The 27253-nt window shown below is 39.5% G+C and overlaps 1 protein-coding gene and 1 long non-coding RNA gene across 2 annotated transcripts; one reads left to right on the top strand and one right to left on the bottom strand.

The window, feature by feature from the left end:
• Positions 1-1721: 1721 nt before the first annotated feature.
• On the bottom strand, positions 1722-4078 carry LOC122353904. Its single transcript, XR_006252069.1, has 3 exons — positions 3856-4078; positions 3478-3573; positions 1722-1910 (listed from the first exon to the last, which is right to left on the bottom strand). It is a non-coding gene; the product is annotated as an uncharacterized LOC122353904 (long non-coding RNA).
• A 178-nt stretch (positions 4079-4256) lies between these two features.
• On the top strand, positions 4257-23739 carry slc6a11b (solute carrier family 6 member 11b). The gene is made up of 15 exons (XM_043251792.1): positions 4257-4411; positions 4931-5166; positions 5660-5794; positions 5934-6074; positions 6173-6254; positions 7207-7339; positions 11493-11627; positions 15593-15696; positions 16293-16417; positions 18153-18265; positions 18695-18832; positions 19434-19536; positions 19945-20045; positions 20136-20306; positions 22136-23739. The coding sequence occupies exons 2-15, from the start codon at positions 4944-4946 to the stop codon at positions 22283-22285; spliced, it is 1854 nt and encodes a 617-aa protein (XP_043107727.1). The 5' UTR covers positions 4257-4411; positions 4931-4943; the 3' UTR covers positions 22286-23739.
• Positions 23740-27253: the final 3514 nt, after the last annotated feature.

A 27253-nucleotide genomic window follows, 5' to 3' on the forward strand; every position in this document is an offset into this window, starting at 1 on the left:
CATACAGAACCTCAGGACAGCACTACTATGTACAGTATGGACAATAACCGTCAGTGTTATAAAATGACATATTTGCAGGACTAAATGTTTTCTAAACTAACTGCATATAGTAAGTGCTCTACGTTAAAAAATTTGAGTCCAAAACCACATATAGGTAGACACAACATGTCTGTAAATATGCAGTAAATACTGCACTATATGGACAACACTCGGATGAGAGATAAGAATGTATGGGAATATTTTGAGTTTCATCCAGTGAACATTTCATAAAAAGGTCACTATGAACAATTCTCTAATTGCAGTTAGTAACAGGGATATTTCTGGTAACCCTTATGTGAAGACAATTTATAGTGTGTGATTATTTAAACCTTGTCTGCTCTTACAGGATATGTGTTGCGCAGAATATATTACTTATTCACTTATTCTAGAATTAAAAAATACTCTTCTGCATTGTTATTATTATTTGACAGAATTATGTTTGAAACTTTGAGTTTTGCAATTGTACACATACCAGAGCCAAGAGCATACATGGAACGTAAGTAATGGACTCCTTCGAAATGAGTTGAGAACGTAGGCCTATCTTCAGCATGATATTTTGGTCCAGTTGTTGTGGGAAGACATTGTTATGTCTAAGTTTCTCAGCTACACACACACACACACACACACACACGGTCTCTCCATAGGCGTGATGTTTTTCATACTGTACAGACTGTATGTCCTATTGCCCTGCACCAACTCTACACCTAAACCTACACCATTTTTAGATTTTGAAAAAACACCATTTAGTATGTTTTTTAAGCCTTTTGAATTATGAGGAGATTGGCAATGTCCTCATAAACCACGTTCAAATTGTAATACCTCTGTCATATCCATGTCATTACAAAAAACGGCTCACACACACACACACAGATTTCCCTGAAGTTTTACTTCCTAGAGCTTCCTTTTCTGCTCACCCCACCACCCCTGAACAGCCTGAGAGAATGAGAGAACACAAGGGCCAGTTATTCTCCTCCCTGGAACCAACATTGCCATAGAGACTCGAGCTGTTTGTATTGCTCAACCTTGTTTTCAACTTTGCGTCTTTCCAAAGCCTTCAAAGGGGCTATTTTAAATGCTTAGCAAGGGGCCACCTTTTATGCATCATGTCGCTGTGATATATGTGTGTTTTCCGTCCATCCTTTTCACAGCCCGGGCTACACAATGAAAGGAGGATAAGTCCAAATTGTAATTGTCCCTAATTACATCTGATTGGGGGACAGAACTTTATGGTCGAGGATGTCCATTTCTCTGACTCTTTATTCCAAAGTAGCCCAGCAGTGGTCAGGCAGGGGCCCAGACTCTTTTAGAAGAGATCACAGGGTCAGTCACAACTGATTATTATCCAAGGCACATAACCCCAAACCTGAATCTGTCAGGATACTATGTGAAAGAAACAACATATCAATCAGTCACACAGACCTTACCTTCAAGTGATTTCTCATAGTATCTTGATTATAGCTGTTTTTTGCGTACACAACTAAAGAAGAACAATTATTTTGATAGTCAACATTCTTTTATTATTTTGATGAGTCCACTACATACTAAAAATACATAAACCTACTCTAACAGTCTACTATTTATTTGTGAATGCATGAGAATTAATTGACATGTAGTTACTAGTTTGTATGGACTCAAATTAATAAATAAATATCAAATTAAAGTGTATCGATTGTCCACAGATCCCTGCAAAAATTCCATGACATATTCCTTGTGAGCCTTCAATGTGTACTATATTTATTATCAAAAAATCTGCTTCTCCAGAACCACAAAAGTCAGTTCCTTCACATCATGGTGCTGTTTCCTGGAGCAGACGGCCAGGGTCTGAATGAAAGGCTCTGCAGGTCATAGGAGGTACAAGTACACAGCGCCTCCTGGAGGACGACAAGATGTGACACTTCAGATATAGCCATTTCATTTGAGCAGCTTCTCTGTGAATTATTACTGGACCATGTATATAACCTATCACTGGCAATAGGATAAGACAGCGTGTCAAGTTAATTCAGTTTTTTTTATACAGTATTGTGCCTGCTAGTGTTGCAAAAAATATTATATTCAGGGTGCAAATGACGGAGGGGTTTGGGGGGTCCTGACCCCCTTAAAGAAGGTTTTAAAGCTTTTAAACCTTTAATTTAAGGTCATTTTTATAGGCCATATATAATTGTCAAATTAAAGGAATAGTTCACCCACAAATTAAAATGACCCCATATTTTGCTCACCTCATAGCCATCCTAGGTGTATATGACTTTCTTTTTTCAGGTTAAAAAAAATGTATCCTGGCTCTTCTGAGCTTGGTAATGCTGGTGGATAGCGGCCATTATTTTGAAGCTCCATAAATCAGTAAACTATCCACCTTTGGGGGGTTATCACGTTATAAGAAATTAATTATAACGTAAATAACCGACTCCAGGAGAATTCATATGATGCAGGAAGCAGGAACTCGGTGCTCAGTCAGTCAGTTATTTTCATTATCATTTTAAAACTATAAATATTTTTGTTACAAAAACCCATGGATCTGCTTCAGAGGACTTCTGATAACCCCCTGAAGGTGTGTAGGTTCATTTTACATCGCAGTACCTGCAGATATATCTGATTCACAGAGCTTCAGAATAATGGTCACTATCCACCAGTTTAAAAAAAAAAAAAACATTTAAAAAAAACTCTGTTTTTGTGTGAAAAAAGAAAGTCATATACACCTAGGATGGCTTTGGGGTGAGTAAAATATGGAGTCATTTTAATCCCTTTAATAGCTTAAAATGCTGTCATTATTGTAATGCAAATGTGAAGAGGGGAATGTGAATGAAAATAATCTAAAATAATACAATAAAATAAAAACAAGCTACACATTTGCAACAGAAGTGCTAAAGGGACAGTTACTTAACATTAAGTTGTTCTGAAAAAGAGTTTCTTTCTTCCGGATTGAATGATGACAGCATTTTCATTTTAAGGGGGACTATCCCTTTAATTTCACACATGTAATTAAAATACAATACACTAATAATCGAAAGATCCTTCATTCAAAAACATTAAATTAAATAGTTATTATAGCACAAACTCTTATAGGACAACACTTCTGATATAGTTATGTATTTTTAGGCGTCAATAATGCAAAATACTAAATTGACTATTCAATTTAAAAATGAATAACCAATGAATTCAGTCTGTTCTGAAATGTACAGCCAGTATTATGGAAATATTAAATAGTTACCCTAGAAATTACAGTAAAAATAACTTGTTCTAATTCTGCTTTTTCTCTTTTATCATTTGCACATATTTGTTAACATGAAATGCTGTGCACAGGTATATATATATATATATTGTGTATTATTATGAAAAAAGCACATATCAGCTAATTGTGTCTCAAGGGAGTCTCTGCCAGCATCTTTGGTGGCCTCTCTCTATGCAGCGTCCTGCTTCATTCAAGTTAAAATGACAACTGACCCTTAATTGAGGGGTGTATAGTGAGCAGGTCACTCTTTTCCGTGCTGCTCAGAACACTAGGGGAGCTAAGAGCTCCCGCCATCCAAGCAATTCTTCCTGTCGAGAGACCAAGCAAGTGAGCGCGAAAAAAGAAAGAAAGAAATGAAAAATTCCATTAGACTCATTAAGCTGCACGGAGAAAGCCGCTCATGAGAACTATACCACACTACATCACGACATTAATGGTGAATGAGAAACCAGTTTGACCAATTTAGGTCAAAGTTCATTGTTTGCATGCAATTCCAACTCCAACAGAAAACTGTTTGTATGAAAACACTAACACGGAGCGCTAATATTCAAAACCACAGAGGTACATCTAACATGCCAAAGACCCCTCACCGGTTCTTTCATGGCTGATTACATTAGTGCTGATAATCTACAAGTCACTTGAATCCAAGCCTTCATGTAGATGTCAAGTTAAGCCGGGGATAATGCTGTAGAGGTGGAACTGAAGCAAATATAAAGATTACCATGAACTATAATGAAACGGAACGATGATACAAACAATATATATTTTGACTTCAATAGCATCCAATAGCACTACAGCTCCCTTTTGAAATATTACAATCCACTAACCACCATAAATCCCAATAAATGAACAAAAGTTACTTGTTTACAAACACGCAGTTAGTGTAAAGCATGCAGTGTTTTGAGGAGGTGTGAGCTCTAGAGGAGCTGCTGCTGGACACATGGCTCTTGTCCAGTGAGAGGCGGTGGAGATCAGATCTGAGCTCAGATCACAGCAGTAGTGAGCTGCTCACTGCTACAGTCACAACACTGTGACATTCATCAGGGATTTGCACTTTTTGTCTTTTTTTTTCTCTCAGACTGAAGCATCCCCTAAAGCAGGTGGTTACTGGGTGATCTGAGGAGGTTCACTGCTCCACCTTTACCGGTAAGTGAGGACAGGAGTGCATGCTCACTAGTGAGGGATGAAACGATGTAAGTCGCTTGTATTACTTTGAACTGCTGCATAGCTCATTCAAGTTAACACTCCGCGTTCGATAGCCAAAACGCACAGAACGTAACGAGACGCTTGTATTGTAATCGAGACGTGACGAGACCCACCGGAACGCTTTAATTACGATTGCATTTAAAATCAGTTTAGGCGCAGCTGATTGGATCAGGACGCGCGGCTTTCCAGACGAGCGTCTTTTAAACTTTGAATTATTTGAATTTGACACGGCGCCTTGAACCAAGTCTCAATGACGGAAGAAAACGCTGCCTTAAACGACGCGTGGCATCGCGTCTCGTGCGCTGTGCGCTGTTCCGTGTGGCGCTCCGTCTAGTCGTGTTCCGACGCGCGCGCGGTCCCCATAACGCGTCTAACGCAAGCCACCAAATTTGCAATAAGACGGTTCCGCTTCCAGTGCCGACACGTGCTTCAGCTACAGGTGTAATCCGTGTGTTTCAGGCTGTAGGACGTCATGACAGCCGAAAAGACGATTCCCATCATAAATGGAAAAGCGGACGATTCGATGGACCCCGAAGCGGCGAGCCCGAGCGCAGTGCGCAGCAACGACAAGAAGGTGGTGAATGAGAGGGGACAGTGGAATAATAAGGTTGAGTTTGTGTTGTCAGTGGCTGGAGAGATTATCGGCCTTGGCAACGTTTGGAGGTTCCCATATCTGTGTTACAAGAACGGCGGAGGTGAGAGATTATTCCTTCATTCTCATTCCCTGACACACTTCACCTACTCCTGTCAAAGGCTGATAGAGTCGTTTGCCCCCCTTCCTGACAGATGTGGACAGGCACCAGATATCCACCCATGCTTTTAGATTTGCTTCTAGGTTTTGCTAGACAACACTTTGGGTCAACTTCAACTTCACAAGTGAATAAATAAAGCATAAATATTACATCTTGGTTCATGAGAATATTAGTTACGGCCATGTGATGATATGTTAAAGTTAGAAAAGGTGACTTCCAACAGTGCAAGCAATAATCATAAAAATAAAATAATACATGATAAATAAACAATAATAACAACTTTCTTAAATATGGTATAGTTAAATAAATAAATAAATAAATAACAGGTTTTATGAGTACTGGTTATACATCTACTTTCTTTTGGTTGGTCGTTAATCAACTATGCATGAAATCAGTAAAATTTGCTGAGAGGTGTAACTTTATGTGTCTGTTTTAGGTGCTTTCTTTGTGCCTTATGTCATCTTCTTCGTCTGCTGTGGAATCCCTGTCTTCTTCTTGGAAACAGCGCTAGGTCAGTTCACTAGTGAAGGAGGCATCACATGTTGGCGAAAAGTCTGCCCGCTCTTTGAAGGTAAGGCTTAGGTCACTCTGGTTCTTTTTAAAACCATAAAATTCGTGCTCATTGAACTGAACTTACATCAGCCTTGAACGAGAATAAAAGGGATGCATGGTTTTGTATCTTTAACTCTTGGTTATATGTTCTCTTATAGGCATCGGCTATGCGACCCAAGTCATTGAAGCCCACCTGAATGTTTATTATGTGGTTATATTAGCTTGGGCCATTTTCTACCTGTTCAATTGCTTTACAACAGAGCTGCCCTGGGCATCATGTGGTCACTACTGGAACACGGGTTGGTTCAATTGAGGGTTAAAGAAAGCATTTCCAATAACTAAAACAATTTAATGCATGCACGAAATATGGTTTAACCAAACTGTTTTAACTTTCCAGAAAACTGTGTGGATTTTAACAATGAAAGCATTGCCAACCTCACCAACCCATACGCCACATCACCAGTCATGGAGTTTTGGGAGTGAGTATGATTCTGAATGTTTATTAGCATTACATATTGCGCATATTTCTAGGAATATCAGTATTTGGCAGCTGTTTGGGCCAAAGTCCTAAAGAGACCAGTCTATGAATTCACCCAGAAACTCTGGGACACCAGCAAGCCACAGCAACAAAAAATTAATATGCACAGTAACACACTAGCTTTCCATGCAAATTTTGGCATAGTTCATGTGCAAAGCAATCAGCCACTGCTTATTATCCATGGAAATCCATAACCTTTTTCACTGATAATTTGTCATTCTTTTTGCATTGATGTTGTCAACAAGCTTCAAACGGGCACTTGCACAGCTAGGAATGGTATGGACACAAATTTGGCCACAGTTGGCTTGTTTTTTCCACACAGTTTCATATTCAAGGCCAAATACAGAGGAAGAAAGTCAAGTCCTAGCGGTCAGACAGTTTTCGCATGTTGCTGGCCTCGGCTTCACACACTGAGCATGCAGGCCTCTAGTACTGGGAGGCAAAGAAGCTGTCAGATCGGAAGTTGAATGGTGAAGGTTTGTTCAAAGGGGGCATGTCTTAGGCAGTGGATGTCACCCAAGAACATGTCAAAGATGATAAATGGCCTCGCGAGAAAAAGAATTGTGCCTTTCCCTTACAATCTCACAAGTTATTACGTCGCTACCAGTTGACGTTAAACAAAACTTCAGACCACCTTAAAGTTAGGATGAATGGCTTGCCATGTGGAGTTGACTCTCCTGGTAGTCAGAAGCGCTCTGAAGTTTAATGGAAATCATTGTAACCGCATCTTTGTTTCAGGGCCATTGTACACAGCGTGCATCAGAAAGTGTCATGGGCTTCGCGTAATGCAGTCACATTTAGAGCCACCCTTGCAGAGCATAATTGCCCACTTGTGTCCGTGTGTTACACGTCTGCTGGGAAGGTTGTTCATTTCAAAATGTTTTCTCTTATAGACGCCGTGTTCTCAGCATATCCTCTGGAATTGAAGAAGTTGGCAGCCTTCGCTGGGAACTTGCTATCTGTCTTGCTATAGCCTGGGTCATATGTTATTTCTGCATTTGGAAAGGTCCCAAATCAACTGGAAAGGTAAAAACAAAAGGTCCAGTGACCAGAAACGGTGGTGAATGTGTGTAGATGTTGAGAAGCAGAGTTGGAGATGTCTCAATGAGAGACTTGCATGAATGGGGGAACTTAGCGCCCTAATGTTCAGCACAGAATCAATTGAGTGAGGGAGAAGTGTGTTGCGTCCTTGCAAATGATGTCATCAGAGCAACTCTTGACATGCGGAAGGCTCATACAGTATGCGGCTATGATGTGCATCCAACGTGCATTTGAAAGGGCTCAGATGCAAACGCCGTCTGCACAAAGTCTTGAGTCTTTGAGGGGACAATGGCACTCTGACACTTTAGACATAGGTTGAGTGAATGTCAGCTGTCAAAACGATCGACAGACAGGCATCAGAAAGGCCATTGAACAGAAGTCGGCAGCTTTCCAGAAAGCGAACGGAAATGTAGGTGCATCCTCACAACAACCAAACGGTTTATTGGTAAACTCAAACCAACCTACTGTGAAAAAGTGCCTTTGGAAAACAAACACTTTTCATTATTCCTGTGTCTGGACCGCAAAATGCTGCTCTGGCCTTCCTCTACCTTCGCCTTGTACCCACAATCCATTGCATTATGAGGGCCTGTGTCCCTCTGCCAATCTCTGCAGCTCAGTCACTAGCCTTCCTCTGGATTCTATTCTTCCAGCAGCCTTTAAGAAAGTCTAACGGACTCAATGAGCCAGAAAGAAAGTGCAAAGAAAGGAAGAGGGATGTGTGGGGAAAAATAAATGGGTTCACATTGTACAGGTCCAGGAGAAAAGCTCGGCAGCTAGGCCTATATCTCCTGAAGTGGCTTTTGTTTGGCCGTGAAGCAAGGGGAAAGAATGCTCCTTCATGGCGAGGCTTTAGCAGCCTGTCCAAGATTGATTTCTGTATTCACAAGGGGAAAGTGGAGCGTTCATGAGGAGCATGCAGAGTTCCTCCGCTCGTCTCTTCCCTTCTGTGAGGAATTATGTCTGGCGGATAGCAAACTGCTTTCTTCCTTTCCTTTGACCGCTATACAGATTGCAGCATTCAGGACATTTGCTAAGCTGTTCACCGCAGGTCTTTTGTGGCTCCCATAAGCCAGCGGTAGATTTATGGCATGGGGCTGACCTGTGAATGTGGAGCTTAAATGTTTGACCAGGGAGAGTTGGGAGAAAGTCAGCGTGTGTCAAAGTCTCACGGCGAGTTTAAACATTGCCCCATTCATTGAGAAAAACCACACGCATGCTTTTGAAAGCCTAGTGGGGGATTCGCTTATTGCAGTGGCCATGGTTTTTTGGATATGGATATGTAATCATTTTACGAGACAAATTGAAAAGGCCGTGAATTAGCGAGCTGGACGAGCTTTGCCTCGCTCACACTGTGAGGTGCGTTCGGATTAAAGGATCTCCTTTGTCGAAGCGCTCTCTCGTACAGATCTTAGCATGGTGGCTTGGTTTGTTTCACTTCGGCGGATTACGTGGTTAAGCTACATTACCAAAGATGCGCATTACGGTTCAAAGCATTTTGCCACAAATTTTAAAAAAGTTTTAAAAAGTTCCCATCTCTTCATTTTGTTCACTTCGATGCAAAGAAGTGTTTGTTGTCATTTAGTACAGTAAATTACCCAGGTCAGATTGAACCTGTCGGCAATTGTACGTTTCTGTGCCACACATTTTCCCACACTGCCAACACAACCCAGTTGGGCTCCTTCTAGAGGGAAACAGGGTAGAAGCTTTTGTGTCCGAACCCTGTCTTGTCCTCGCATGGTCTTGACCGGGTGCCAGAGGAACAAGAACCTAGTGCCGCCCCCAAGGGTGGTTTTGTTCACGGGACTGAAAGAGCTTCAAAATGTTGAACTCATTTCTGTGGACCCTGAATGGCTTTTGCAAAAGCATCTTAGGACCTGGAACTGGAATGTATAGCGGAGAAGAATCATGCCGTGATGTTCTAACGCTGTCGGCGTGATTGCGCCGAGGATTCGAGCCTCTGTGTGTCTTGGGAGACAAAGCTCTTACACTGGTTTGGTTGAGTCTTGGTAATAATTTAAGACTGTGAACATCATGTTGACAAGTCACAACATGACGGTGGCCTGGCTATTCTATTTTTGTCTTTTTGATGTGCTGTGTTGCACTCTTGAGTATTTTCTCCATCAAAAACCTCTGGCTTGGACCTGCATCTCTTCCTCCCCCTGAGAGTAACTCTTTCAATCAGCACCCAATTAAGGGTTTGAGAGAGTACCTGCCCCCTCTGGCAGACCCTCAGAGAACTCTGTAACCCCTTCACGTTAAGTGTGCTGCTTCATTCGCTCACTCATTCATTTGCTCCAGCCCTTTCTCTGAACGGTATACTGGGTGCACAGCTAGACAGCTGATTTGCACATCATAACCCATCACAATAGAGGCTAAAAAAGAAATCATGTGTTTGGTCTTCAGGCTGCAGACAGTTCATCCTGTTAACTTCATTCCAGCACAGTGCACATGGTTGCAAAGCAGCTTTACAGAAAGTCATATTTCATCTGTAGTGCCTAGAGCTGGTTATATGTGACAATTATCTTCCAAATTCAGATCTGTGTTTACTCTGTGTAGATGCAAGCCACTGTATGAGCACATGTTTGAGCGCTCGAATGTAATATTAATATAAAGAAATGGAAGTATTTTCTGTCACTTTAACAGGATCTTTAACAAGTATATAATTTAGTCATTTGTCCCACATACAGTAAGCTGCTGTACCATACTCAACAAAAGACGAGTTACCTCTCCAACATAAACATCTTAATATGATGTTGCTTTAATATGCTAAAAGTTCAAATTTATTATTGCAAATTTCATTCTGTTGTGTTAATAATGTTTAACGGATGAATCACTTGATTTTTTCCTCCTTATAAAAGTGGAAACAGCTTACAATACTCGTTTAATAAATTAACTTTTAGAAAATCATTACCTGGAAACATATGTAGGTATTTTTAATGGGTCACAGCCAAATTGAATTTAATTGTAAGTTAACACAATATTGTTGGTTAATAACGACCGTTGGTTGTCGGTTAGGAGAAATACAATAACTCAAATAGCCATTCCTATTTCCATTACAGTCTAATAAAAATGAATGAGAAAAAAAAAATATGTAAATGTAAATAGTCTGGTCTACTAGCATATAATTTGAGCAATAGGTGAAATTATGTATGGAAGCAGCTCAAAGGGTAATTTTATTTTGCAACAGTTCGTTTTTTTTAAGGAAGACGTCACACACAAACCATTTTATCTGTAATCAGTTGCATGGAAACACGCTGGAGAAATCTTATCAAATAAATGTTGTGAAGAACTCATCAATAATAATATCAGTCTTAATATCAAATTGTAAATAAATGTATTAAATCCCAAAAGAAACCATATAGAAAAATGCAGCTTCCCTAGATAAATGATACTATACATCAATTAATGAAACAAAGAGATTATGCCTTAAAGACTTCATTAAGTTAGAGAAAAATTTCAAAAAAAGAGTTGTAAATATTTTCAATGTTTTTTTTTATTCAATCAAGAAAAGATCCTGAAAGACAAGCTGATAGACAGTATTTACTCATAGATGAAGATGCTCATCAATTTGAGAATATAGATGATAATGTTAAAATATTTGAAAGTGGAACAATCTGTAATTATGAGAATTATTAATGGATTAAATACTACATTATCCAAAGATATATATATATAATCTTGACACTGCCTTTTTTAAAAACAAAAAATTAAAGTGTTTTAGTAAAGCATCTTATCCACCTTAATGGGCAATTTCCTGAAAGTTGGAAAAAAGCATTGGTAAAGTCTATTTTCACATCGGGGGAATTCAGAGGATATGAATAATTCTTGAATATGAATAATTGAATAAGTCTTCTTCGGATCCTCTCCAAAGTGATGGAGAAGGTTGTATCAGAATAATTTTTACATCGCTTACAGAGTAATCATCTTTTACATTAGGGGTGTCTAAACGTTTTCTAATGGGGACCGGATTCTACACAAAATGGACACACTGTAAATAGGCCTACATTTTTTAACGTATTAATACTGATAGCATAGATTGACCATAGATCCAGATGAGATCTAAATGTTTTTGCACAGTAGAATGTGAATATGTCACTGCTTTAGCCATGGAAACTAAGTCTTGTTTTTCCCTCTGCAGGTGGTGTACGTCACTGCAACCTTTCCTTACTTCATGCTGTTGATCCTTCTTCTTCGAGGAATCACGCTTCCAGGAGCTGCTAATGGAATTAAGTTCTACCTGTATCCTGACATCTCTCGTCTGTCAGACCCTCAGGTATGAACAGTGCTGTCCAGTGTACGTCACACACTTCTTCATTTATAGCTAAATCAGCCGCGTCATATACACTTAGTATCTTCAGCTCTAATGTTTGTGTAACTACACATACGTAACATTGTTACAACACTTTTTGGTAATGAAAGCACAAAAGTGTAACTGGGCTTTTTGGTAAAGTAGGTAAGCCAGTAAGTTTAAGCTTTACATATAAATTATGGTTGGTGTCCAGATTGTTACACTTTATATTAAACGGACAGTTCCTTAGGAGTTACCATGTAAGTACACTGTTATTACAGTGGTGTACCAACTCTCACCATTTCACAAGTACTTAGTTACACATTTGTACTTATAAATACGTACACATTTAGTTAGTATTGTAAGTACACAGTTTTTTTCAACAATTAAGGCATGCACTGCTAAAACCAGACCAATTAAGTGAATGCCCATGCCTCCAAAATGCAGACTTTGTGCTCAGTTATTAACAAATGTAGTAGGTTTTGGAACATCATATTTCCTTTACATTATGTATGCAAAAAAAATCATCGTAATGTGTAACAGTGAAACCAGCGATGGATAGATTTGGTATGACTGGAGATAGAAGCAACACAATCATGAATCTTTAAAATTGTTTTACTATTTTTCACTTAAATTACTTTCTCTCGTTATTCTGAAGAAGAACACAAAATGTGACTTAAGACTTAAAGCCCATTAATACTGTAATAAAACTTTGACCATAACATTTTAGAAATGGCCATATCTTGAAGAGAATCTCAGAGTAAACATCAGTAATTACACACATGAACAATATAGTTATACTTTTAAAGTACTTTTTGTTTTCAGTTTTAAAAACATTGACAGCCAACGAAAATCATTTCTTTTTAAAACTGAACTTTGCACTGTAATTCTATTCACCAAACATAAATGGGACACGCACTCAGAAGAATCATTAAAAATGACAAGAAAGATTCATATGATTCATATTATGCAATGAAACTGTGATCTTTCTTTAAACTCTTGCATTTGCAAGCTAATTAATCATAAGCATTAATCACTGTCCGAGACAACACTAATCATTTACCCTGGTTTTTAAGTTGACAGACGTGTATAACCAAACTTCATTTCTTAAACTGCTTTTCATTTTTATGCATTAGAGCTAAAATATAAAATAAAATATTAACATGCACATGCATTAAAACTGGCATGAGCTCAAATTCGATTTGGAGATCTGTTATTCATAATACATAAATAAATAATCAAATTAAGATTAGATCTCCTGAGTGAAATCTGAAGACTGCTGCTTTTTCGAGATCCAGACTTGACTAACCGGATTATGTAAATCCTTTCAGACAGCTTTCTTTAGACTTTTTTTGATTGTTGAACGACGGTAGAAATGTCTTGTATTTGAGCTGAAGGGGTTGTTTTTCTGCTGAAGGTGAATATAGTTGTCCAAGCTGATTGTTAGCCTTTTTTCTTACTTATATATAGAACAAGTTTTACGTAGAAAGAAGTCAAAGATAGTCACAACATCTACAACTAAAACCTTCTAAAGTAAAATGCAAAAATAAATAATTACTCAAAACTAAACGAGTGTCCATTTAAAAGAGATTTACAATGATACGAGTTTGTTTTACAAATCTAAATGAATCGATGTGCTGCGAGGAAGCGGTGCCAAGTCGTCCAGGAAGCTCTGGGGTGATTTGGTGGGATTACAGGCTGTCCACACAGGACTAAACCTCAGACGTGGAGATCAGTGTGTCATGCTCCACGGGTCCATCATCCCAGGAATGTATGTGAAGTAGCATCGATAGCCTGTGAGAGCGAGCGACATAAAGGAAACGCGAGAAAGTGAAAGGGTGATAAAGGGTGTTGTTTGGAGATGGGGCCGCCTCCGACACCAATGTTTAATTAGCTTTCATGCCACACAATAAGAGGTCTGTTCGCATTCTCTATGCTCTGTTGTTTTATTCGCCATCTTCCTTTAAAATCTGACCACGCAATTCAGTTTTCTGTGCCAGAGAGTTTCCATCTCTGTTTAAAACCCGCATGTTTTGAGAACAGAAAACTATAGAAGAATGTCCGGATTGGACAAAATCAGCTTTTAGTGTTTGGTGCTTTCTTTGGTAATGCGGAGAACTTAAATGTAGTCGTCAGAAACATATAGCTTTTTTTTTTTTTGCCGTTAGCTATATAACAAGATTGTTTTCTAACATTCTGTAACGTAGGGCAAGTTTTAGGAAGACAACTGCAAAGAAACGTGAGCTTCAAATCCCACATTTTATATTTTGACATCGTTCCAATCAAGCACAGTACCAAAAATGTTTAAAACAACAGAGAAATCTGACACTAAAGAGCTAATATTGCCATGAACTTTGCCCAGCAGTATGTAAGATTGCACTCAGCACGTCCATTTTGGCATCTGAGCGATTTGGCTTGATTCTGAGTGAGAGATGAATTTGCGCCAAAATGCCGTAGTGTTGGACACACAGCGTTTGGCATAAAAAAACACAAACAAACAAAAAAAATTAAAACCATTAACTCATAACTAGGATTAAATGGTTAGCTGCATTTTCTGAACTGCATTTTTGCATTGAGTTTTACCCTCGCCAGCAGTGTAGTGTTAGAAACACACTGAGCTGAAATTATAAATACACGTTTCGTCTGACAACCAGAGATGAGTTTGCAATCAAAATGTTTCTTTAAGATGCGCTTCCTGGCTAAAACAAGACAAAACAAACCTCCAAATTAGCCACAACATCAATAAGCAGCTTTTAAAGAATGTAGCGCCGTGTCCGAGTAAAGCTAAACCGGGGCATTCGCACCGGCCGAATGTTAAACAGAAAGGACGTAAATGACCATCCCCATAGAATGGATGTTCTTGGAGGGAAGTTGCTCTGTGTTTGTGAGGTCAGAAGGGTTACCCTGGTTACCCGCTGGAGGAAGCAAATACTGTGAGTTGTCAATTGTTTTCCCAGTAAAGGAGATTAGTGGCTCAATGGTTATGTGAGAGCATTTTAAAGAGGTGCTGGCTTCTTTTCCACCAACTCACATGGATCCCCTATGGCCACATTTTTACACATAGCCTCTATGGGGCAGAATGACTCTATTCAAAGTGTTTAAGCTCTGCGACAACATTTTAGCCCATTGCAGATGAGAAAGTGACTTTTCTGAGAAAGTGGTAGTTCTGGAAAGTTAGCAGCTGGGTTTCCATTCAAGTTGTGAATTTAACTTATGCGCAAAATTAGAACGGCGCCATTTGCATCCAATACTTTGACATGGGCATTTCAGAAGGACCAAGACATTTCCGATGCTGTTGAACAAGATTAACTGGTTAGCCATCCCATCGCTCAAAGTTATGTGATGTTTTGATGCACATTGATGAATTTATTTGTTAAATGCATTTCCATCTCCCATTATTTATATTATCCCACGTGTTGTCTTTCATCTTTATGTTGACATGTTCGACAACAGCCGAATAATGATTGTATGATCCTATGATATAGTATGTTGCCTTTAAAAAAAACGCCACAAATGTAAGATGGATTACCTGACGTTGGACAGCAAAACATGGGATTTCCAATCCCAGACCTTTCTGTTTTCAAAATAAACATTTAATCAACTGACCTCTGCTTTTTCATTCTGATTATGTAGTGATCCACTGCCAGTAAATGGAAAATGCAAGCAATTTTTTTTATGTTAATTTCTTCTGTTGTTTTTCTAAAATGAAATTGACTTTGTATAAAATGGATCCCACTGGCTTTAATGTGATGTGTAATTTATCTGTCTGGAAGGGTTAAAATGTAAAATACAAAAAGTTGGGTTGTATGTGTCAGAAAGACAGAATTAATGATTCATGAACTGTCAATTGATATTTGACCACATCTTCTCACATTTGGAATTAATGACAACTAGAACAGCACCAGTACGTATAATGAATGACAGCGGTTATTAATTAGTGATTTTTTCAGGTGTGGGTGGATGCAGGAACCCAGATCTTCTTCTCGTATGCTATATGTCTGGGCTGTCTTACGGCTCTCGGCAGCTACAACAGCTACAACAACAACTGCTACAGGTGAGAGTCCAGTCAACAGTTTACAGTTCCTATTCCACCTCCTGGACCTTTCACTGTCTTCATTTGGTATAGCCTGTCAAATTAAAATACATTTTTACAGCTAATCCTCCCTTTTAACAGTAAGTGTGTGTTAGCAGGAGCAGCCCTGGAGCGCTTCTTCTTCTTCTACTCGTCCACTTATAAAGACTTCACTGACTTTCATCCGACCATAGAAACCTTCCCACATGTTCTCTGGTGCATGGCTTATTTAATGTCGGCTTCACTTTGCCACTTTCTCATAAAGCTGGCAACCGTCTCTGCCACCGACTCCTTCATTGTTTTTCTGGTGGCCAGCGTCTTTAAACGGTTATTTCTTCTTGGATATCTTCCTCCATCCTCTGCCCTGTCATTTTTTCTGTTCTGTTACTGTTTTCTTAATAGTGCATATTCTAACACAAGACCGACTTTCTATTTTTGGCTTTTACATTGATTATTAGTTTAGATCACTTTGACACGAACACGTTTTTCCATGTCGACCGTGATTCGGTGCTGAAAGTCAAAAGTGGGGTGAACACACGTGTCTCTAGGGTGGATGTGAAGTGCTGTTGTCTTTGCAGGGACTGCATCATGCTGTGCTGTCTGAACAGTGGCACGAGTTTTGTGGCAGGATTTGCCATCTTTTCTGTCTTGGGCTTCATGGCATATGAACAGAATGTGCCGATAGAAGCAGTGGCAGAGTCAGGTGAGTGTGAACCCGTTCGAACCTTTCTTTTGGAACAGTTTTTTGCAATTAAATTTGCTAATTTATAGTCATTCTAATGACCTCAGCTTGTGTTTATAGAAGTCGTGTGTGTGTGTGTGTGTGTGAGAGTTTTTCATCTGAGGTACAGTAGCCTATGGTGAGACGTCTGAGATTGTGGTCTGTCCGGACTCATGCAATTTAAAACACTTCTCAGAAAAGCTCTTTATTGTATGACTTATTCAACAATTCAGCATTACTTATTTACTGTAGTAGAGCAAGCATGACTGTAAAAGTGACTGAAATACACTTTGAAGGGTTTTAGAAATCATCTGATTTAATAATTAAGATAAAGGTGTCTGGGAATACAGTTGCTTAGAGCGCTGGTTCTCAAACCTGTTCCTATACCGTATAGAGAAACAGTATGGGAAAACAAGCCAATATTACTTGATGTACAGTAGTTCTGAGCGGATTCTCTAGTATATTGGCAGAGTGATCTCTGCTCTTGGCTTGCTGCTTTTGGACAGGTGTCTCTGTACAGAAAAACCAGAGCCAATCCACATGGCGTGGTTGGACTGTTTCACCAGGACCGTCCCTGACTCTGCTGAATTAGCCATGCTGTTTTATTTCCCAATCAGGAGTGCGTTTCCCAAAAGCAAGTTCTGTTGTTCCAAACAGAGTTCAATGGAACTGGCAACCGTAATCATTTAAGGATGCTTTTGGAAAACCCCAGAACTCAACCATGTCTTGAACATTACGGGGGACCAATATATACATATATAGGCATTTGCCTACATGATCTAATGATCCAACTCTTCTTAATACCGTTAATGCCATTAAAATGATGCCACAGCTATAGAAAGCATGAATATTACAGAGAAATGCAGTATAACACAGCCCTGCATCACAGACAGGTATCTCATGTAACGTTAGCGAGAATGAATGCTGGTAAGTTTCCGCACATCATCTCTGTCTACGGCATTAACCTGTCCAAACGTCTGCTCGACGTGCCTACAGACATATATTAAATCAAGATGAACTAATATGAACATACACTGCTGAAAACAGCATCCAAGAGAAAAACTATGAAATGAAGAGAATTCATTTACACATTCGTGGAAAAGTTAGTTATTCTTTGACGGTCCACCATACATACATATATATATATATTGTTTCCAGGCAAAATATATTGTTTTCAGAAACAACTAGTCACAATTATTACTTAGAAAAAGCTGAATAATGTGTCAGTGGGGTAAGCAAAATCATTTTATTTCAAACAGAAAACAAGATTATTTGGCTCGCCCCACTGCTTCAGAAAGAGATGATAGCAGATTATTTAGTAAAAAAGCACTTTATTTTGACTTTTTTTGCTGTGTACTTTAAGGAAACATAACCTGATTCTTATTATTCTTTTATCATTATTGTACTGTTTTATCCGGCTATTATCAGCCTTTTATACTGGCAATAAAACATTGACCAAGTCACATGGCTTCAACCCCAGTAAACATTTACCCAACTATTATCAAAAGTGTTTCTAATTAAATACAGCAAAACAACATCATCTAGATTCAGGGTGCAGTCTTTGGCAGTTTCTAATTATTAGGCGGACCCTGTCAATAATTACGGTGGTTATGGGTCTGGCAGAATGTGAAGCTCATGGAGCGTTTTTACCCCTCGATAGGACTAACTTTGTCTTCAGTCTTTCTCAGTGTTAGTCGTACTGTGCGTTGTGTTTCAGGTCCTGGTTTAGCGTTCATAGCGTATCCTAAAGCTGTGACCATGATGCCGTGGTCTCCGTTGTGGGCCTGTCTGTTCTTCATGATGCTCATCTTCCTCGGTCTTGACAGTCAGGTGACAAATGCGCACTTTTTGTAAACGATTTCTGATGAATGATTAATTCAAGAATATTATCTACCCAGCCTGTTGTGTCAAACGTGTACATTTCCAAACACACACACACACACAATGCATTTTGGGGTTACACTTCACTTTCATATTTGCAGCATTTCATATTGTATTTCAAAACTTTTTTCACTGTTTATATAAATAGTAGTATTTAATAAGAGGCCGAAACAGGGCTTTAAACAAGTTATTTTACTTTCAACAACACCTTGTAGGATGCATGCAATAAATGCAGTGTGCGCTGTGATCAGAAATCACCATTAAATCAACAAAGGATAGTACGACAAAGATACCGCTTTTCTCAGCGGACATTCAAACTAATCTCTATGGTTTCAGTTGAAGGTAATGGTGATATCTGTCACGTTCCTGTCTCTGTAGTTTGTGTGTGTGGAGAGTCTCGTGACTGCAATCGTGGACATGTATCCCAAAACCTTCCGCGTGGGATACCGGCGAGAGCTTCTCATCCTGGGAATGTCTGTGGCTTCGTTCTTCGTGGGTCTAATAATGCTGACAGAGGTAAAGTCGTGTCGTTGTGCACAAGCGTGTTCCTGTTATCACCCTTGATGTGTGTTTGTCGTGTTTCTCTGATGTTTAGCACAGCGCTTCTTCCCAGGTGGAAGTTTCGACACAATAATTAATCTCATAAAAAAACATTAATGCATGATAATGGAAAATCTAGCCGTCTTCTTCATCAATGAAAAACAGATCATGTTGGCTTGTCCTTACGGACGTGCTTGGGTTATTTTAGTTCATTGTTAACTCGGTAAACAGTTTTTGATGATTTGTAGTGGATTTTTCCTGCCATATTGCTGTCAGCACCTGGCAGGTTGCTGTGGTTTCCTGATATGCATTTATAGCTGAACTCAAGAGTAAAAATAGGTCTGCGTTCAGGCTGAGACGGGAGGAAGTAATGTGCAGTCAGGTGAACACTTTCACTCTGCACTTCTCCGACTGTGGAAGGAAGACAAGGATGAGAGGGAGATGAGGATGCTCTTAAAGCTTTCTTATTCTCCATACGCTCTCCTAGATGCATAAAACCCATTGAGCGTGTGTGAGTGTCTCCTGCTCTGTAGTGTTGTGTGTGTGTGTCCTGTACTCCTCTGCTCTGCTCTGGTAGGGTGGCATGTACGTGTTCCAGCTCTTTGACTCGTATGCAGCCAGTGGCATGTGTCTGTTATTTGTGGCCATCTTTGAGTCCATCTGCATTGGCTGGATCTATGGTAAGAGATCACTTTGTTTTGGGTGTTCGTCACTAAACATCTTTATTACTAGGCATTTATAGCTTAGGACTCTCACTCTAATTTTTACCCTTTAACTGCCATGTTGCACAAACATTAAGTCCACAATGATTTAAATGCAATATCTTTATGCATAACTGCCCGAAGCAGAGATAGCCTGTGATAATAAGCCCATGAGGTCTTGTAACACATTGTGCCATGCCAGTATGGTGGGGCTGTTCACAATAGCATCACATTTCTGTAACCATAATGCCACCTGCTGGCAAGAGTCAGGCAGTGCATGTAATTGAACGGCATTTAATTGTTTAAATATGTTTGAAGCAGAAATACAGTGAATGCCAGCGTCCCATTGTTGTACTATATACATAAAAGTGTAATGTTTATCCTCAGGTAGTGACAGGTTTTATCTGAACATCGAGGACATGATTGGATACAAGCCCATCTTCTTCATCAAGTGGTGCTGGAAGTTCTTCACACCGGGCATCTGTGCTGTGAGTCGCTCTGGATGTACTGAAAAGTAAAGATGTTTACAAGCTGTGAGTGATAAATGGTAATAATCGGCCGTGTGATTGTGATTTCAGGGCATCTTTCTGTTCTTCTTGATCAAGTACAAGCCGCTCAAGTACAATAATGTGTACACGTATCCAGACTGGGGTTATGGCATTGGCTGGATGATGGCCATGGCCTCTATGGTTTGCATCCCTCTGGGAATCTTGTTTCAGATCTGGAAGACGGAAGGAACTTTCCGTGAGGTAAGCCTTTTTCTTTGAGCCTGGACTCTGCGTGTGCTGTATAATACGGGTAGTCTGTTCTGCGCAGTGTAGTCAAAGTCTAAGACTACTAGTGGAAATTTGGAAACTCTTTAGATTAGGGAACACATGTTCCCTTCCCTCCGTAAGCTTACTAGTAAGTAAAGCAGTTGTTGTTGAAGTTAAGTTTAGGTAGTGGGATAAGAGATATATGGCCACGCAGAATAAGGCATCAGTATGTTTTTTTAAGTATTAATAAGCAGTCAATATGTCACTAAAAGCGTGATAATAAGCAAGTGAATAGTGTTCCCTAATCTAAAGCATCACTTTCAGTTTATGTCATTTTTCTTTTCATTGCAAATTGTAGTTTAAGCATAATTTGAGCGAAAAACAAACATGAATTGGACAATGTTTCAGTATGTGGCTTATCTTTTTCTTCAAGGTGATGATCATGATTTGAGACTGTCTGGACAAAAATCATGTTATACTGTAAATGACAATATTACATTTGATCAGCCACCTAGAATATGGCTAGGTCATCATTGTAAATGAGAACCGGTTCTCAACTGACTGGCCTGATTAAATTCAATTAAAATTAGACCACAATATAAACACATTTTCTTCATTTTGCATAAAGTTTCTGGTTTCACATTATTTCAAGGGTGCCTTTAACCCATTCTGTTGACTATAAGTAACATTGCACCTGAATATCTCACTCTCGTTAGTGTTAATAGAGTATTAGTTGACTGGTAGGGTTAGGTTTGGAATAAGGGTTAGTGTTAGGGTTACTTAAAGTCAGTAGAACATCTATTTGGAGATCATCACAATAAAGAGTCAGCAGATATTAATCAGACGGTGTGCTGATATTCTAACGAGAGTTAGTTGACTTGTAGGTGCAAAGTTACTTATTGTCAGAATGGATTATCAAAATAAAGTGTTATCAACTTAAATTTGTATTATTAGCTTCCAGTGAAGCTGTAATGTCGGTTTTGAGCATGCATTCTTCGCTTCACTCGTCTTTTAGCATATATTCGGATTTCTGCACTGGTCTTTGTACTCGATAAACATCACTGAAGGCATGAGTCATCATTTCCTACCTCCTTCACTGTCCTTGATTCACCCGAACGAACCTCTCATGCTGCCGCCAATGATTTTAATAGAAGCTCAAAAGTGTGTGCTTGAGAGAAAAACATCATATTTCTTGAAGTGCCATGACATGGCAAAGATGAAAGCTGTTGTGGCGCAGCGGGAGCGTGTAGATCCTGTGGTGTAGTGCAGAACTGATGCCACAGTGACCTGACCCCATTGTGCCAAGTCTTATTGTCTGCATCTGCTTCAGAATGCATGTGATGAGGTTAGTGCACTACACTGCGAAGGTCTTTGTCTCAATCACTAATTTTGCATTGATTTCCACCAACATTCTAAACATCTTTAAAACGAGCAAGACGATAAGACTGCAAAGAATATATCTTCTGTCTTTTTTTCTTAATTTATTGAAAAGTGTCTTAAGACAAGTGAAAAAAAAACGGAAGTTTAGTGCAATGATGCATTTTAGCTCTTTTCAATGGCAGCTGGCGCATGAACCCAGCATCTTCGTTGTGAAATCACAGACTTTCCTCAAAAACCCTTCTCTGCTGACTATCCCAAGCTGTGACGGCAAACACTTAGACATGCTTTTTTGAGAAAAAGAGTGTCAGAGCATCACCAGTAGGGGCTAATTTGAGCGTATGAACCTTGAACCCTACTTACAAATGAAAACATTCTTGTAGCTGTGTGTGCTTTGCAACGCTCCTCAAATGCACCGCTCATTTATCGTACGAATGTAATTGCAGAGGATCAAAAAGCTGACCACACCCAGCGCTGACCTGAGAATGAGGGGACGCCTCGGCTCCAGGGGTCCCTGCGCTATCAATGATGCTGATGCCAAAATCAGGGCGGACGGCAAGATCTCCACCATCACAGAGAAGGAGACGCATTTCTAAACCCAAGACACGGACATCACCGGCACAACAGACAGAAAAGTGAAGAAACAAATATGCTTGCCTTTATTTTTAAAGAGAGATCTATTATCACATTTGTAGTGTTGCTTTTTTGCACAAGCAGGTAACACATCACAATTTAACGTCATGATTAAAAACTGAGTTTTGTATCAGAGTGTATCTAAATCTAGATGAAATGTTGTCGTCTTGCCTCACTCTTCGTCACATTAGTCACGTCTGTTCTTGTAGAATGAAGCCAAGGTAAGCCAGTGTGCTTTTTACTTTGGCTCCGTGCAGATTACCGTAGAGTACTATTCTAATGGATAGAAGATGTTTATGACCACTCCAAACGTTGGCTGTATGTTTGTAGATGAGGCTCAGTGTTGTCAGATTCGCTGTCCTTCAGCTAGCATTGACTCGCGGGGCGAGCATGACGTAGCAAGCCCATTCACCACGCCGTCTTACACGGCTTGAATTCCTGGCCATTTCACACCAATTAAACTGAGTTTAATTGAAGGTGACAGACCAAACGCAGTTTATCACTTGGATTTTTCTTCCAGACGCACACATCATGAACCTCTCATTAACGTTCATAACGATTCTGTCTTAGTGTGATTTTTGTGTTGCGATGTTAAAGGGCAGAATGATGGCGAAAGACTTGTAGATGAAGCTTTTTTGGGTTTGTATGTGAAGACAACAATAAAGAGATGGACACAAAAGTGCACATTCTAAACAGTTTATACTTTTCTCTTCATAGCAAAATTAATCCATTCGATTCGCTGAATTCAACGATTAATGTAGTTTGCGTTCACATTCAGATTACAAAAATGGCATGTCAGAGTCATTAACGATGTACTGATGTGCCATTATCTAGCACATACACAAACATAGGCTACACGGCACAACATAGATAAAGTTTGGTCAGCGGTAAAGTAATAAATAGATCGAAAGTGCAAGTGACAAAGAAGCAGTTTTAAGCGACTGTAACCCAGGTATTGACATCCATTAAGTCATTAGGAAGTTGTGCAAATGTGTTCTAATGACCCATGCAGTTCAACAGCCATAAGTACTGGATCTGTAATGTACTATCACGGTTAAGAGCACTTTTTGTTCGTGGTATACTCAGGATGCGCTGTGAGCTCTGTGCACATGCATGCAATCTTTGGTCTGGTCTGATCCATCGTGACATCATCAGTTTGTGCAAGTAAACTTGTTTGTTTTAATAGCCTGTTAACTTTTCAGATATATGTATATTTTTACATTTCTTTAGTTGTTTTGTGTACTATTTCTTGATGAAAAAAAAACTGTTTCTCTGAGGACTTTTGATATGTCATTCAACAATCAAGTTCTAGATATATGGTGGAATTGTTATATGTGCTGTTTACACAGATTTTGGTATTCACAGGACATATGAATTGTGTGCTTACTCATTTTTAAAAATAAAAGTTAAAAACGAACAAATCTGTTGATTGATTTATTTGTTAACCCTAGTATGAGTAAAATTGTGCTATAAAATAGTATATATCATTACATTACACCTAAGCACCACGTCTATCATGTCATTTCTCTCTCTGAATGATACACAGTGAACAACCCATGAACTGCAACACAGACTTTACAGGCCTCAGCTGACATGTTATATATTCTTGACAGTGCAATTAGAAAAATGTCTGGAAGGCTCGCCAAAAGAATCCCTCATTTTTTATCTATAAAAAAAACGAACACTATTTTGGCAAAGCTGCATCTGAATAAACCATAAGACTTCTGGAATAATGTTCTTCGAACAGAGAAGACGAAAGTGGAGATGTTTGGCCAGAAGCCACGTTTATGAGCTTATCAGCACAGACACCTCATCCCAAAATCCATCCATGATGGTGGACGACCAGACAATTTTGGGCTTGTTTTTAACCCACAGGACCTGGACACTTCACAGTGATTGTATATAGTATATCGTAGAGTCAAATGTAAGGCCATCAATCCGACAGCTGAAGCTGGGACAAAACTGGGTCATGCAACAGAAAAAATGATCCCAAGCACACCAGCAAATCTACAACTGAATGGCTAAAAAGAAGAGATCAGTCAGCTATACACCAGCAATAAACAATTTTACCTCAAAACTCACTTTCTGACAGCAGCAAGTGTTTGAAATAGCTTATGTTTGTGTTCCAATATGGATTGTGCCATTATTATAGTAAACATAGTAAAATAATGAAAGTGTGAAATGGCATACTATGATCAAATCTAAGCATATGCATGCTTTGTAAATAAAGCACCTTATATGCCTTCAAGTCCTAAGGTAATTTGTCCCTTGAGGACCACATTCAAAAAATTTTGGACATTGCTTACAATTCAGACGTCCTTGACTGTGCACTCATAGATCTCTTTTGCCATGAACTTAATGAACCGTTAAGATCTGTACTCATGCGTATTGGTCCTTGAATGTTGGTTGTAATGAGCAGTGTAATTTTTAACAGAGCGAGGTACAGATTTTTTAAAAGTTGGAGCTTCATTTTACAGTTTTCCCTCACTCTAGAGCTCTCCACCACCGCTCCATCATGAGTATAATTCATGACGACGCATAATATAACTGCATATTTAGCAAGAATTCACATGTTAAACATATTTAACTCGCTTGATAGAAAACAATCTCTCAAATCAAAAAAATTTTGAAGGCTATGATGATGCGAGAGGAAAGTTATACATTCCCAGTAGGCATACAACGTCATAAAACATTGAAATATTTGGTTACATTTTGGTTGCGATGCCAGGTGAACAAAATTCAGTGTCTAAAGTAAATGTTAAATTGATGTCCAATAAAAATCCAAAATCAGTGGGAAATGATAGCTGATTAACAAGGGTGTAGAAGCACCCAATCGTAATCATAAGCCTAAAACAGACATTTGCTAAAAAACTATCCCTCAACTTTGAGTGCTTGATTGGAATGCTGTTCCACGATCAACAAGAATCCACAGAGATCTTGTACTTGGTGAAATCATGCTCACCTCACATCACACCAGTTAAGTCAGAAATTACTCATGTCATGTCTACCAAGTGAAGGGTTGATACGTCATGTGTGTGCCAGATTCTCTTCTCAAGATGGCCACCAGGTCAGAGTCTTGTTCTAAGATGGCCATCGTTCCAGAGTCTCTTTCCAAGATGGACACCAACACAGAGCCACTGCACAAGATGGCCACCACACTGGATTCAGTCATTATGGATATCAAGCCACAGTTTTCAGCCATCATGGATTCCACTCCAGTATTACCGAGCATTGTATATGTTGCATTTGAAGACACCAGGGCATTCCAAGGACGTTTGAGGCTGGTTTCCAATCTGACCGATCAACCATCAGTGCATGTAGCAGGCATCTCAAATGCTTCAGCACTGGTCATCTCTGAGACTGTCTCTTTGTCCTCTGTGCTCCCTTTAATGGCAGCCGCCATTCTGTGTTTGGCCTACACATTACTCTGCTCCCACTCCAGTGAGTGAATCTGCTCCAGAGCCTGCTCCAGCTCTACCCAAGGAGGCAACCACCACTGCAGAACCTCCCAAGTCATCTAAACATGCTTTCGCTCCTACAGAGATGGCAGGTCCTGCTGCAGAACCTCCCATGTCGTCTGAACTTGCTCTAGCCCCTTCCAAGGGTGGCATCTACGGCTGCAGACCTCACTTCTGAACTCTCTGCCTGTCCTGTTATAGTCAAGGAGGCCACTCCTTAACTCCCTGACTGTCCTTTCTCAGCCTTGGAGGCCATCTGTGATCTTTCACCTGTCCTGTCTCAGCTGCAGAGGCCTTGGTTAATCTCTCTTTGTTCTATGTTCCAGAGGTCTTTGCTCTGCTCTCTGCATCCTGCTCCACCCTGGCTTCCTGCTCCGGCTTAGCTCTTTGATCTACTCGGGCTTCCAGCTCCGTCGGCTCCACCCTGGTACTCTTCATCTTCGCTCTGGCTCCCTGCTCTGCCTTGACTCACAGCTTGGACAATTCCTCTGTTAGTTTTATTGCCTGTACACTGAACAGGCATCTAAAACACTTAAATACTTTGCATGCCTTATCCTGGGTTTGATGTCTTCTGTCTTTGATAAGGGGTAGTGTGGATACCTGATCTTTTTCTCAATTTTCCCATGACTACTAGTGGGTTTACCCAGTTGGTGGGCTGTGTTACCCTTGCTATGAATCCTTAATTCGCCACAATTTGCAGGTCTTTTTTCAGTTTGCCACATGTTGACTATGTAAAGGTTAATCAGTGTTTCTCTGTCCTTGTATCTACACGGCCACACACATGTCCCATTTACTATAAGCATTTGACCACTGCATCTAGTAAGACTGTGTCTACTCAGTGTGATTGCACTGAGCTTTTAGTCTACAAACATTTAGACCAGAGGAATAAAACATACAATAAGTAAACATAAAAGATAAGTAAAATAAGTAAATAAGTATAGGTTTGCACTGTATATTTGTTCACATGCTTAAATTAGAGTACAAGCATTGTGAGATAGGTGAAGCAATTAGGTGCCACAGCAAATTAAATACAAAATGGAAATTTTTTTTTTCTTTTGTTCCCGCCTATAGCCTTCAACTTTTTATATTTGCCTATAACTCTTAAAATGCAAGCACCGCCTTGATCTAATAACTGACAGGGTGAGGTGTGATCACCTTGGAATGCACTTTTAAATCTACATTGTCTTAAACTAGATTTATTGTATTCATCAAGGTATTTAATGAAAAGATATGCGTCACATCAAAATTTCTCAGTTGTATCAAATCTAGTGTCTCCATGCATGTGCAAGGAAAATAGTATGCCACTCCTGTGAATCTTAACTTCAAACACAGAAACATTTTATGGGTAAAGAAATTTACACATAGAAATATTCATCTGTCAGGTCCAGCCTCAAAAAGATACATTGCAGAGATTACAAGAGAGAAATAAAGTTGGGCTTGCAGATTAAAAAGACCCTAGAACAGCTGTTCCCA

This window comes from Puntigrus tetrazona, chromosome 11 (genome assembly GCF_018831695.1).
Source record: "Puntigrus tetrazona isolate hp1 chromosome 11, ASM1883169v1, whole genome shotgun sequence".
Lineage (NCBI taxonomy): Eukaryota > Metazoa > Chordata > Actinopteri > Cypriniformes > Cyprinidae > Puntigrus > Puntigrus tetrazona.